We start from the raw sequence: 15,467 nt of genomic DNA, 5'->3' as shown, positions 1-15,467 counted from the left end.
ACAGGCATGAAATTGTTATTGTTAGACTGCTAAATCTCATGGTGGTAAAATATTGTGTACATTTGTTGTTACATTTGTGTTTAATTATCTGCAGGAGGTATGACCTTTTAAATGAACTTTGAGCAAACTTGCAATTTTGTGTTATTTATAAGGTGACGAAGTTGGGGGTGGGCTTATTTACGAATGAGGGCCTAATTTCTTAAATGCTATCAAAACGTGGAGGGGGGCTTATTCAAAGACATGGGCTTATTTCCGGTCATATACGGTAATTACATATTAAATATATTTTTCTGAATAATAATATTAGTGGCTGTATATTAAACTTGTTTCTGATCGTTCTAATATTTGTACTAGGTTAAATTTCATTTTATTTCCTCAAATATATTTTTTATGTAAGTTTATTCGTAGAAATATTGTATTAGTCTAAAACATCTTACAATGCAGCAAACTCAGCAATGTCCCTTTAAGGATTTATTGTGGTTAAAAACTATATAGTCGTGGGTAAGTTAAAAGAAATGTTTTCTTTACAATGTATAGTTAAATAAACTAGGTATGTGTTAAGCAGAAAGTACAAATGACGTGCCAATGAAAGTTAAAAAGTAAAATTCATACATTCTGCGTTTGTGACATTCACGTGGGATGGATCTCAATGGTGTTAAAAAATTTAACAAATATTCACTTCCTGGTGGGAATTTTACATTCGTTGACAACAAAGGTAAGTAATTACCAAGTTTATAAAAAATATTTCTTCCTCTGTATTAGACGAGATAAACAATATTGTCATTAAATTTATCCGACTGTTGGATTGAGCCTTTGTAATAAGGAAGGAAATTGTGTTTTGTAATAAGGAAGGAAATGTTTTATTTAACAACGCACTCAACACATTTTATTTACGGTTATATGGCATCAGACATATGGTTAAGGACCACACATATATTGAGAGAGGAAAGGCACTGTCGCCACTTCATGGGCCACTTTTTTTTCGATTAGCAGCAAGGGATCTTTTATATGCACCATCCCACAGACAGGATAACACATACCACAGCCTTTGTCACACCAGCTGTGGAACACTGGCTGAAACGAGAAATAGCCCAATGGGACCGATCCTAGACCAACTGCCCATCAACTGAATGCTTTACCACTGGGTTACGTCCCACCCCACCCCTTGAAATAATGCCTTTAGATCGTCAATTTAAAATATGGCCCACAGAGTGTATTTGAAAGTGGGGGAGTGTACAGGCATTTTAGGGCCAGAATATGTTGGGGGGGGTGTGTGCTTTGGACACATGCTCACCCCCAAAAATGTTATATCTCAGCGGAGTCAGATACTCAGCCACTGGCCTTGGGATGGACGTGTCTAAACCTCTTTTGGATATAGGCAAGTAAATCAGGGGCATAGGCTGGGGGGTTCGGGGAGTTTGGATAAACACACACACACACACACCCCCAGCTGAAGCAAATGGTCCACTTTCAGAAATAAAACATACAGGTTTATACATATGGAGTTTCTGGTGGTGCAAAAACAAAATAGAAAAAGGGTCCATTCCTCACGCCCCACCCCACCCCCCACCCCACCCAGGTCCAGATCACGCTATGCCCCTGTAAATAAAGTAACAGTCACAGTCATCGCTGATCTAGAATGCGAGAGGGGAAACCCTTTGTGATCACACAAGCTATTCCTATCAAATACCAGCTAACACGTTCGTACAGTTGAGGTGTTAAAATATAGCATTTCCAGGCTTTTAAGCACCATCTCAGAGAACATGGGGGGGGGGGGAAGGCATGGCCCTCCTCCACCCTAACCCTGGTCTGCAGCTGTACTGTGGTATTTAAACTTGTTCTTGTAACACATACCTCTTCTGGGTTGTACTTGGAAAGAACTCCATCCCCATGGAACTCGTCCAACACATCCTTCAGCTTCTTAGAAGAATCTGTAAACAAAAAAAAGAGAAGAAACCAGTAAGATAAAAAAATCTGTGAAATCACTTCAAGGAAAGAAATATTTGTTTAAATCTAACACACATTCAGCTTCTTTTTTTTCTTTTTTTTTTTCCCCCTCCCAGTAGCCCGCCGGGCTTACGTCATGGGCGAAACTGGTTGCCCAGTCATGAAATCTGGTAGCCCAAGAAAATAATTCTGTGTTTAACCCAACACATTCGGCTTTCAGCGATGAAATTGATGACTAAATGAAATCTATTTTCAAAATTGCTGAAGGTAACACATTTTTAACTTCAAGCCCTGAAGACTGTACTACTGAAATGAAAAACACAAAACCAGAAAGAATGTTTCAATGCATTAAGTGACACGACAGTTGAGCTGCACAAAGAAGGAAACCTACAGTCACCACACAGGTTACACCTATCAAAAAAGCAGCAAATGGTCTTTTATATGCACTTTTTCTCTTCACCTACTCCAACATTCAAAATTGAACTGAATTTGTACCCGTGAAAAAAAGTTTGTTTTATTTAACGATGCCACTAGAGCACATTGATTTTTTATCTTATCATCGGCTATTGGACGTCAAACATATGGTCAATCTGACACTGTTTTTTAGAGGAAACTCGCTGTTGCCACACAGGCTACTCTTTTACAACAGGCAGCAAGATATCTTTTATTTGCGCTTCGCACAGGTAGGATAGCACAAACCATGCCTTTTGTTGAACCAGTTATGGATCACTGGTTGGTGCAAGTGGTTTACACCTACCCACTGAGTCTTGCGGAGCACTCACTCAGGGTTTGGAGTCAGTATCTGGATTAAAAATAGATAAGATATTTTAAGAGGCAAAAATCTCCCACATAAGAACTATTAGCTTAGCACAAGGTCTCAAGTGATGTTTTGCTCAGATGATAGGATCTGAACCCAGTACCTACCAGCCTGCAGACCGATGGCCAAACCACGATGCCACCAAGGCCAGTTTGTGCTCATGATTCACTGCAAATAAAACCATAACAAGAATGATGCGGAATTAAATGTCTTGCCTACCATTAACATTTTCGGTGTCACGGATAGCTGCATCCATAAGAATATTAGGGACGGGATGTAGCCCAGTGGTAAAGCATTCACTTGATTCATGGTCAGTCTAGGATCTATCCCCGTTGGTGGACCCATTGGGCTATTTCTCATTCCAGCCAGTGCTCCACAACTGGTGTAACAAAGGCTGTGGTATGTAATATCCTGTCTGTGGGATGGTGCATATAAAAGATCCCTTGCTGCTAATTGAAAAGAGTAGCCCATGAAGTGGTGACAGTTTGTTTCCTCTCTTAATATCTGTGTGGTCCTTAATCATATGTCTGATGCCATATAACCGTAAATAAAATGTGTTTAGTGTGTCATTAAATAAAACATTTCCTTCCATAAGAATATTACACACACACACACACACACACACGCATACATACATCATCGGCTATTGGACGTCAAACATTTGGCAATTCTCACTCGTCATCAGAAAAAAACGATGGCTTTTGACTAGTTTTGGTGCACTGGTTGGAATGAGAAAAAACCAATCAGCTGAATGGATTCACTGAAGTTGTTCTATTCTGCAACGCAAGCACCTCAGGCGAGCATTCAACCGACTGAACTAAACACACGCGCAAATGCACAACACACACACACACTAACAACATATACACATAAAACATTCACAACACATGAACACACGCACATGCACACACACACACACACACACACACAGACACACGAAACACACACAAATAAACACAACACACACACACAAACACAACACACACAAAGACACACACACAAATACAACACACACAGACACACACACAGACACACACAAAGACACACAAAGACACACAAAGACACAGACACACACACACATACATACACACACACACACAAAACACAAAACAGACACACAAACACACACACTACACACACACACACACACACACACACACACACAGACACACACACACACAGACACACACACACAGACACAGACACACACAGACACAGACACACACAAACACACACACACAGACACAGACACAGACACAGACACAGACACACACCAACACTAAATATCCACAATTATGATTGTACTGTTCAATAAACATCAACTACAAGTACCTGTGTTGAAATATTTCACACTCCAAAACATTATAGATCCGACCTTTCCTATATTTCTGCTTTATCTGCTGCTTTTTCTTTGTATCAACCACTAATGAATGCCGTAATTTACATTAGGTGACACCTGTGCATACCCACACATACGAGGTTACACACCACCATTAATTACTTCATGCAGTTCAATACAATTTCGGTCAGAAATATATTCTGTGAAAAATACAATACAAGTGTTCGAAATAAGCACTTGTCCATTTGTCCTGACAAGTAAAAATCTGCTCGGACAAGCAAAAAGTACCTCAATGGTTGCCCAATGAACAAGTACAATATTCAAGGTAGCTTCATTTTGATCAATTGATCAAGAACATCATCCTTGTATGTGAATAAAACCAGTTTTTCCACTTATTTTTATAAGTAAAAATATTGGCAGACAAGTATAGATTTCTATATGTAATTGTCTGTGAACTAGTAAAAATGTCTGCTTATTTCTATTGCTGCATGTAGGGGTCATGTGTTTACTACTTTCAGGGAATTTCTTTGAATTTTTTTTTTATTTAACGACGCACTCAACACATTTTATTTACGGCTATATGGCGTCTGACATATGGTTAAGGACCACACAGAGTTTGAGAGGAAACCCGCTGTCGCCACTACATGGGCTACTCTTTCCGATTAGCAGCAAGGGATCTTTTATTTGCGCTTCCCACAGGCAGGATAGCACAAACCATGGCCTTTGTTGAACCAGTTATGGATCACTGGTCGGTGCAAGTGGTTTACACCTACCCATTGAGCCTTGCGGAGCACTCACTCAGGGTTTGGAGTCGGTATCTGGATTAAAAATCCCATGCCTCGACTGGGATCCAAACCCAGTACCTACCAGCCTGTAGACCGATGGCCTAACCATGACGCCACCGAGGCTGGTACATTAAACCACTACAAAAAATAACGACATAACAATTGGTGGTGTGGTACCACAAATTCCATTAGACGAGACTGTTAGATCAATTACGTGTCTCATAATTAGGGAAACTGCATAGATCTACATATAATTAGTATAATTACACCAGCCAGTGAATAGCATCATCCACCTACACACAGCTGTCGTCAGCCGAACCCAGTACCTACCAGCCTGTAGACCGATGGCCTAACCACGACGCCACCGAGGCCGGTTACTACTTTCAGGGAGTACTCTCCATTGACAACTACCCTGCAAGAAATCAACAAAGGTTGACCACAAAAATTGTTAGTGAGCCACCCTCATGCCCGAGCAACGCCTCGTGTTGCTGTTATACACAGTGGCAGTATAGTTCTTAAACACACGTAACAACATAACAAGAAGTAACTTGAAAGTAATTGAAAAAAGGAAAAAAAAAAGTTTTATTTAATGACGCACTCAACACATTTTATTCACGCTTATATGGCATCAGACCTATGGTTACGGGCCACACAGATATTGAGAGAGGAAACCCACTGTTGCCACTTCATGGACTACTCTTTTCAATTAGCAGCAAGGGATCTTTTATATGCACCATCCCACAGACAGTGTAGTACATACCACAGCCTTTGATATACCAGTCGTGGTGCACTGGCTGGAATGAGAAATGGCCCAATGGGTTCATCCCGCAGACAGGGTAGTACATACCATGGCCTTTGATATACCAGTCGTGGTGCACTGGCTGGAATGAGAAATAGCCCAATGGGTCCATCCAGCAGACAGGGTAGTACATACCATGGCCTTTGATATACCAGTTGTGGTGCACTGGCTGGAATGAGAAATAGCCCAATGGGTCCATCCCGCAGACAGGGTAGTACATACCATGGCCTTTGATATACCAGTTGTGGTACACTGGCTGGAATGAGAAATAGCCCAGTGGGCCCACTGATGGGGATCGATCCCACACCGATCGCACATCGAGCGAGCGCTGAAGCACTGGGCTATGTTTCGCTCACTCAAACAAAGATTTCAAAAGGCCGTGGTATGTACTATCCTGTCTGTGGGATGGTGCATATAAAAGATCCCTTGCTGCTAATTGAAAAGAGTGGCCCATGAAGTGGTGACAGCTTGTTTCCTCTCTTAATATCTGTGTGGACCTTAATCATATGTCTGATGCCATATGTTCCACTCACTCAAAGCAATGGGTTATCTACATACTACAGAGGTCAACCTACTTGTAATCATCAAACAAAGATTTCAAAAGGGATTTTCAGAATTCTGCATTATGTTTTTTAACGGGGCAGATGTAGCCCAGTGGTATAGCACTCACTGATGTGCAGTTCATCAAGGATCGTTCGCTGTCGGTGGGCCCATTGGGCAATTTCTCGTTCTAGCCAGTGCACTGTGACTGGTATCTCAAAAACCGTGGTATGTGCTATCCTGTTTTACTACAGCTAGATGAAAGGTCTCAATTTTGGAGTGAAAATAAATGATTATATAATACATTGTATAATTATCTTGTTACTGCCAATTGGAATCTGTTTTATTAGCAACCTTCATGGTATGTGCTATCCTGTATCCTATCTGTGTGATGGTGCATATAAAAGATCCCTTGTTACTAATGGAAAAATGTAGCAGGGTGTCTCTCTAAGACTATATGTCAAAATTACCAAATGTTTGACATCCAACAGCCGATGTTTGATAAATCAATGTGCTCTAGTGGTGTCTTTAAACAAAAACATACTTTAACTTTTTTTACGAGGAATCACAGTGTATTTCCTAAACCGAACTACATTAAACCAAGAAAGTAAAGTTTGTTTTATTTAACAACGCCACTAGAGCACATTGATTTTTTTATCTTATCATCAGCTATTGGACATGAAAAATATGGTCATTCTGACAGTTTTTTAGAGGAAACCCGCTGTTGCCACATAGTCTACTCTTTTACAACAGGCAGCAAGGGGTCTTTTATTTGTGCTTCCCACAGGCAGGATAGCACAAACCATGGCCTTTGTTGAACCAGTCATGGATCACTGGTCGATGCAAGTGGTTTTACACCTACCCATTGTGCCTTGTGGAGCACTCACTCAGGGTTTGGAGTCGGTATCTGGAATAAAAATCTCATGCCTCGACTGGGATCCAAACCCAGTACCTACCAGCCTGTAGACCGATGGCCTAACCATGACGCCACCGAGGCCAGTACATTAAACCACTATAAAAAATAACGACATAACAATTGGTGGTGTGGTACCACAAATTCCATTAGACGAGACTGTTAGATCAATTACGTGTCTCATAATTAGGGAAACTGCATAGATCTACATATAATTAGTATAATTACACCAGCCAGTGAATAGCATCATCCACCTACACACAGCTGTCGTCAGTCGTTCTAGGCACAGTCATTTCATTTTTCATTTCAACTTATTCTCATGCTTATATCCAATTAAAGTTCAACCACACTTTCCTGGGCACACACCTCAGCTATCTGGGTTGTCTGTCCAGGACAGTTGGACAGTTGCTAATGGTTAGTAAGAGAAAAGAGGGTGTAGTGGTTTTACACCTACCCACTGAATTATTAAAACTCGTTCTGGGTGGGAGCCGGTCCCGGGCTGCGAACCCTGTACCTACCAGCCTTAATATGTCCGATGACAGTGGGTTAGTTGTTAGTGGTTAGTGAGAGAGAAGAGGGTGTAATGGTCTTACACCTATACCCACTGAGTCATTAAAACTTGCCCTGGGTGGGAGCCGGTACCGGATTGCAAACCCTGTACCTACCAGCCTTAATATGTCCGATGACAGTGGGTTAGTTGTTAGTGGTTAGTGAGAGAGAAGAGGGTGTAGTGGTCTTACACCTATACCCATTAAGTCATTAAAACTTGCCCTGGGTGGGAGCTGGTCCCGTGCTGCGAACCCTGTACCTACCAGCCTTATGTCTGATGGCTTAATCACGACACTGCTGAGGCCGGTATTTTTATCATAAAGAGAAATTTGGATTTATTTCACAACTAGCGTAGTAATGTCTGTATTTCATACCAAGTTGTAATGTGGGACTGAATGTCTGTAGTGTTGAATGTGCTGCCTATATGTTCCCAGTCAACTTCAGACACTATGAATTGATTTTTGATTCAGTCATTATTTCTTGTTGCTATCTGTGTGATCCTTTATTTCTTTCCATCAGTTAATAAACAGGCTTTGTAAATTTTACCCAATATCTTTAAAGTCACCGTCTCACCATTGGAAAACATATACTTTTAAAGCCACCATATCACCATTCCAAAATTTATCATCTTCTACTAATGCAAAACTCATGTATTGCCTTAAAAACCTGGTAGGTTTCCATTAACATCATTTGGCATTAAATGCCAAAAGCCATAGCAAATTTTTTTTTTTACAGATCCGACTAAAACGTGTAAGAATGTCCTGCAACTTAAAGGTGCATTATTAAAGCTTTAGAGCACAGCTGAATTTCTAGTCCAATGGGAGCTTCATATTTAGTCACGTGAAGTACATTTATATCCCGATAAAGTACTTCAGACATTCACTTTATAAGCGGTATTGCTGCACGTGCAGTCAAGATTTTGGCTCTGCTCTAAGACAGTTAGAGGACGAGTAACAATACTTTACCGGCGTATAAAGGTAGTGTCGCACGAGAAAATGTTGATAAAGTATTGTTACTCGTCCTCTAACTATTACTTAAAGGGACAGTCCTGAGTTTGTTGCCATTGTTAACATGTTGCGACTGCCAGATGTTACAAGGACAACAAATCTGAATTAAATACATTTTCCTGCATAAAATATCAGTAGCTGTATATTTAAATGTGTTTGTGATCGTCCCAGTATTGTACCAGCTGAAACTTCATTTCATTTCCCAATATATATTTGTTCGTATGTATGAAATAGTTGGGAGACCAAATCCAGTTTGGGCTACATACAAATAATAGGACAACAAGAAACACTGAATATACAGACACCTATATTCTAAAGAAGAAACAATATTTAGTATGTAATTTTAGTTATTTTACATTTAATTGTCATAGGAAGGAAATGTTTTATTTAATGACACACTCAACACATTTTATTTACGGTTATATGGTGTCGGATATATGGTTAAGGACCACACAGATATTGAGGGAGGAAACCCACTGTCGCCACTCCACAGGCTACTCTTTTTCGATTAGCAGCAAGGGATTTTTTATATGCATCATCCCACAGACAGGATAGTACATACCACGGCCTTTGTTACACTAGTCGTGCTGCACTGGATGGAGCGAGAAATTTAATTGTGATAGATGACTGCAAATTAAGCAATCCCACATGTAATCTTTGCATAATTAATTAGAAAAATACCAATAACAAATAAGCAAATGATGGTTTCCTCAAAAATTCTAGAAAACCCCCAAAAAGTAAACATAAAAATAATTATTGCTCACCAGTGTAAGATATTACTCATGTCATAACAATTACTCAATATCTAACTAGTGTAATATTGGCATGCACAGACTGGCACTGTAGTGTTTGTTTTTTAATTTGAATGATGTCAGTATTCGAAAGACGTCACGTTGTATCTCACTGCAATAAAATAAACTGGGTGCATGGCGCGTTCTTTTTACGACCGCTAAAAAACTTAAAGTGCAAAATTGCTGTGGAAAATGTTTTGCTCAGAAATTATTAACGTATATAATCATGTTGGTACAAAATAGTGTAATTTACAAGTGTACCATTATGAAATATGGCTATGAATTAAAACTGCTATAAGATGGCTGTTATATTTGGGCCTATTGTAACTTCTAGATTATGGTAGCCCCACTCCCATGGCTAGTGATATTCAATGTTGGGCTAGTAAATAACTACTATTGCCATGTCAGACAGGGCTTCTAGATTATGGTAGCCCCACTCCCATGGCTAGTGATATTCAGTGTTGGGCTAGTAAATAACTACTATTACCATGCCAGACAGGGCTTCTAGATTATATTCAGTAGCTACCCAGGGCTTCTAGATTATGGTAGCCCCATGGCTAGTGATATTCGATGTTTTGGCTAGTAAATAACTACTATTACCATGCCAGACAGGGCTTCTAGATTATGGTAGCCCCACTCCCATGGCTAGTGATATTCAATGTTGGGCTAGTAAATAACTACTATTACCATGCCAGACAGGGCTTCTAGATTATGGTAGCCCCACTCCCATGGCTAGTGATATTCAGTGTTGGGCTAGTAAATAACTACTATTACCATGCCAGACAGGGCTTCTAGATTATGGTAGCCCCACTCCCATGGCTAGTGATATTCAGTGTTGGGCTAGTAAATAACTACTATTACCATGCCAGACAGGGCTTTTAGATTATGGTAGCCCCACTCCCATGGCTAGTGATATTCGATGTTTGGCTAGTAAATAACTACTATTACCATGCCAGACAGGGCTTCTAGATTATGGTAGCCCCACTCCCATGGCTAGTGATATTCGATGTTTGGCTAGTAAATAACTACTATTGCCATGCCAGACAGGGCTTCTAGATTATGGTAGCCCCACTCCCATGGCTAGTGATATTCAATGTTGGGCTAGTAAATAACTACTATTGCCATGTCAGACAGGGCTTCTAGATTATGGTAGCCCCACTCCCATGGCTAGTGATATTCAATGTTGGGCTAGTAAATAACTACTATTGCCATGTCAGACAGGGCTTCTAGATTATGGTAGCCCCACTCCCATGGCTAGTGATATTCAATGTTGGGCTAGTAAATAACTACTATTGCCATGCCCGACGGCTAGCAGAGCTTCTAGATTATGGTAGCCCCACTCCCATGGCTAGTGATATTCAATGTTGGGCTAGTAAATAATTACTATCGCCATGCCCAATGGCTAGCAGAGCTTCTAGATTATGGTAGTCCCACTCCCATGGCTAGTGATATTCAATGTTGGGCTAGTAAATAACTACTATTGCCATGCCCAATGGCTAGCAGAGCTTCTAGATTATGGTAGCCCCACTCCCATGGCTAGTGATATTCAATGTTGGGCTAGTAAATAACTACTATTGCCATGCCCAATGGCTAGTGAATATTTTGGGCTACGTCCAACCCCCGATGACCTAGGACTTTTGGGGGGGGGGGGTTGTTATTTAGCTTCTTTTTTTTTTGTTTCTTTTTTTTTAAATATTTATTTTCCCCAGTCCATTCTGACCATGACCTAGGACTTAATATACTATTGTTATAGTGTTTGAGAAACTGATCTAAATGTAAAACTTGACTGCAAAACTTTAACACAAAAGTTGATGCCATATCTGCCATCATCGCCATTGGAAAATTAACACCTCTATCCTGCCTTTATACTTTATAGAGGTGAGGTTTCACTTGAAGCGCAGTCAGTTTGGGATCAATCCCTGTCAATGGGCCCATTGGGCTATTTCTTGCTCCAGCCAGTGCACCACACCTGGTACATCAAAGGCTATGGTATGTGCTATCCTGTCTATGGGATTGTGCATATATAAAAGATCCTTTACTGCTAATCGAAAAAAGTAGCGCATGAAGTGGCGACAGCGGGTTTCCTCTCTCAATATCTGTGTGGTCGTGAATCATATGTCCAGTGCCATATAACCGTAAATAAAATGTGTTGAGTGCATCGTTAAATAAAACATTCCTTCCTTCATAAAGGTGAGACAGAAATTAACGTAGCAAACAGAACTATGAAAACAATAGCCAGTTCTCTGCCATGAAAGAATTACATGTTTTAAAATTAATATCAACCTGTTGTTTAACACTACCAACAGGACACATTGATTTATTAATAACTAACTACTGGATGTCAAACATTTAGTACATTTGACACTTAGGGCCAAATTTACAAAGCTTATTTAGGGGGGGGGGGGGGGTTGGAGGGAGAGAGAGAGAGAGAGAGAGAGAGAGAGAGAGAGAGAGAGAGAGAGAGAGAGGAGAGCAGATGGAGACAGATGGAGAGAGAGACAGACAGAGAGACAGAGAGAGAGAGAGAGAGAGAGAGAGAGAGAGAGAGAGAGAGAGAGAGAGAGAGAGAGAGGCAGATGGAGACAGATGGAGAGAGAGAGAGACAGACACAGAGACAGACAGAGAGACAGATGGAGAGAGAGAGAGAGAGAGAGAGAGAGAGAGAGAGAGAGAGAGAGAGAGAGAGAGAGAGAGAGAGAGGAGAGAGTTTGGTAAAGAGAAAGTTTAAGTAAGTTTAAGTAAGAGGAAGTTTGAGAGAAGTGAGAGGGGAGGGGAAAAGAGAAGAGGGAGATAGAAAGACATGGGAAGAAAGAGAGAGAGAGAGAGAGAGAGAGAGAGAGAGAGAGAGAGAGAGAGAGAGAGAGAGAGGGAGGAGGGAGAGAGAGAGAGAGAGAGAGAGAGAGAGAGAGAGAGAGAGAGAGAGAGAGAGAGACAAAGATTGAGGGGAGAGAGGAGAGAGAGAGAGAGAGATAGAGGGAGAGGGGTAGGAGAAAGGATGGAAGGAAGCCCATTCAAACCACATAGACTACACTCACCAAAAATGCAGCAAGGGATATCTTATATGCACTTCCCATAAGCAGAACGGCACATACCAAGGCTATTGATGTACATCAGTCGTGGAGCACCTTTAAGGGCATTGATCCTACAGATTAATGTACCTTGTCGAGCACTCCACGACTAACCCCAAAAGGATTACGTTTTTTTACAATTTATTAATATACATGTAGGGAAAGCACGATTCTCATTAAAATGTATTTTATTGATTGTGTCAACACTATTACACCATCAAGTGGATAACCATGGCAACAAGATAAACATCAGAAATACCTCACACATCAAAATGGCCAAATTTATGGGAAGTATGGTCTTTATGAATATAATAAGTCATCGCCAAACATACATGGACTCCATAAAATAAGTGGATTGGCTAATGGAAATGGTGCAATAAGAAATAACATTAAATAAGATATAGTAGGCAAGACGTAGCCCAGTGGTAAAGCACTCGCTTGATGCACAGTCGATTTGGGATCGATCCCTGTCAGTGGGCCCGATGGGCTATTTCTCGCAGCCAGTGCACCACAATTGGTACATTAAAAGCCGTGGCATGTGCAATCCTGTCTATGGGATGGTGCATATAAAAGATCCCTTGCTGCTAATCGAAAAGAGTAGCCCATGAAGTGGCGACAGCGTGTTTCCTCCTTCAATATCTGTGTGGTCCTCCTTCTGACGCCATATAACTTAAAATGTGGTCCCTAATAAGATAAAAACATCTGTGTCCAATGACAAGGACCATATAACAAAACGTGTCCAAATACACCTTACAAATATGTACAAACTGCCTTTTTAGTGTCCATGACAGTTGACATAATAAAACTCCTTTAGTGTCTAATCATAACTTACATATGTAACACATCTGTGTCCAATGACAATTACATAATATGTAACAAACTTTACATCAATATGTTAATTGTAACAAAACTCCTTTAGTGTCCAATGACAGTACACCTTACATAATATGTAACAAAACTCCTTTAGTGTCTAATCACAGTACACCTTACATAATATGTAACAAAACTCCTTTAGTGTCCAATGACAGTACACCTTACATAATATGTAACAAAACTCCTTTAGTGTCCAATCACAGTACACCTTACATATGTAACAAAACTCCTTTTGTGTCCAATGACAGTACATTTTACATAATATGTAACAAAACTCCTTTAGTGTCTAATCACAGTACACCTTACATAATATGTAACAAAACTCCTTTAGTGTCCAATGACAGTACTCCTTTAAGTGTCCAATGACAGTACACCTTACATATGTAACAAAACTCCTTTTGTGTCTAATCACAGTACATCTTACATAATATGTAACAAAACTCCTTTAGCCTCCAATGACAGTACACCATACATGATATGTAACAAAACTCCTTTAGTGTCCAATGACAGTACACCTTACATAATATGTAACAAAACTCCTTTAGTGTCCAATGACAGTCAATAATATATAGTGAACATGAACTGTTTATAGCCAGGTATATGACCCGGGACAGTTATATATAATATACAGTAAAACCACTCAGAAACACCGGACCCTCTGTAAACCAGAAATCCATCAAATCTGGATGTTTTTCAGGTAGTACTAAACCAAATAACTTCCGGCTGGGTCAAAGTTCCAGGTGCACCCAGCTTTTGATAGAGAAGTGAACACCACAAGTCCTGTGATTGGTGATAAATGTGAGTGTGTTGGTTGTTAAAAAAATAAGTTTCATCTGGGCAAAAAAGGTATGCAGTTTTATTTTATCTGGTACAAGTAGTCTTATGCTTGAGACATGTATGGGGTAGCTTTAAAAAAAAGTACTCTAATTTTGTGCGGAACTAGGGTAGTCATAGACTCTACCCTTTATCTCAGACATTAACAGCTCGACCCCCCAATTTTTCTGATTCACTTTAAGGGTGAGGGGTGGTAGTATTTATATCCGTGCCATTTATGCTGATTGATACCTTGCAGGTAGGAGTTTTAGCCACATATGTTACTATTGTCTTCTATGGGATATGATTTGGTAGTATACACCCTACACAGTCAGTTTATTAAATATTACTACAGCTCATAAACCAGATATTATTTACCCCTTAAAACTTGGTCCAGTGGGTGTCCGCTATAGACAGGTTTCACTGTATATAAACCAACTGTCCAATACCACAGTTTAACCTTAGGTTTCATTATTAAACTGCCAAAAAAGTTCATTCGAAATCCAAATAAATTTATATAAATTTCTAAATTGACTTCACTCAAAGAGTCTAAACAGACATTTTTCTATAGACAAAGTGATATGAATCTTAACTTGGCTACAGATTTTCGTAATAATTCCATCAACTGTTAAAGGAAGGAAGGAAATGTTTTATTTAACGACACACTCAACACATTTTATTTACAGTTATATGGCGTCAGACATATGGTTAAGAAAAGAAGATTTTTTTTTATTTAACGACACACTCAACACATTTTATTTATGCTTATATGACGTCGGACAGATATTGAGAGATGAAACCCGCTGTTGCCACTTCATGGGCTACTCTTTCTGATTAGCAGCAAGGGATGTTTTATATGCACCATCCCACAGACAGGGTAGTACATATCACGGCCTTTGATATACCAGTTATGGTGCAATGGCTGGAATGAGAAATAACCCAATGGGCCACCGACTGGAATCGATCACAAACTGACTGCACATCAAGCAAGCGCTTTACCACTGGGCTATATCCCACCTCCAACTGTTAAAGAGACTGTTATGGGTTTGCAGCTATTTAAAGATGTTTAAAGATTTTGAGAGAGCATTTTTGGTGACTAAACTTACCCATTAAATAAATTTTCTTGTTTAAAAAAATCAGAGTCTGGTGACTAAATTTACACATTAAATACATTTTCTTGTCTGTATATCCAATGTGCTTGCAGTTGTCTGCTAATTCTTTAAAAG

At 39.9% G+C, this 15,467-nt stretch overlaps 1 protein-coding gene across 1 annotated transcript in view; it reads right to left on the bottom strand.

Annotated features, from left to right (window-relative positions):
- Nucleotides 1-15,467, bottom strand: part of LOC121385335 (diacylglycerol kinase beta-like) — a 112,305-nt gene that overhangs the window by 70,870 nt on the left and 25,968 nt on the right. Inside the window, 1 exon segment of the mRNA XM_041515977.1 lies at nt 1,855-1,931. Within this exon segment, the coding sequence (XP_041371911.1) occupies nt 1,855-1,931 (77 nt within the window).

This window comes from Gigantopelta aegis, chromosome 11 (genome assembly GCF_016097555.1).
Source record: "Gigantopelta aegis isolate Gae_Host chromosome 11, Gae_host_genome, whole genome shotgun sequence".
In the NCBI taxonomy this organism is placed as follows: Eukaryota; Metazoa; Mollusca; class Gastropoda; order Neomphalida; family Peltospiridae; genus Gigantopelta; species Gigantopelta aegis.
Note: the sequence above shows the minus strand (reverse complement) of the source record. Positions and strands in the feature narration are given on the sequence as shown.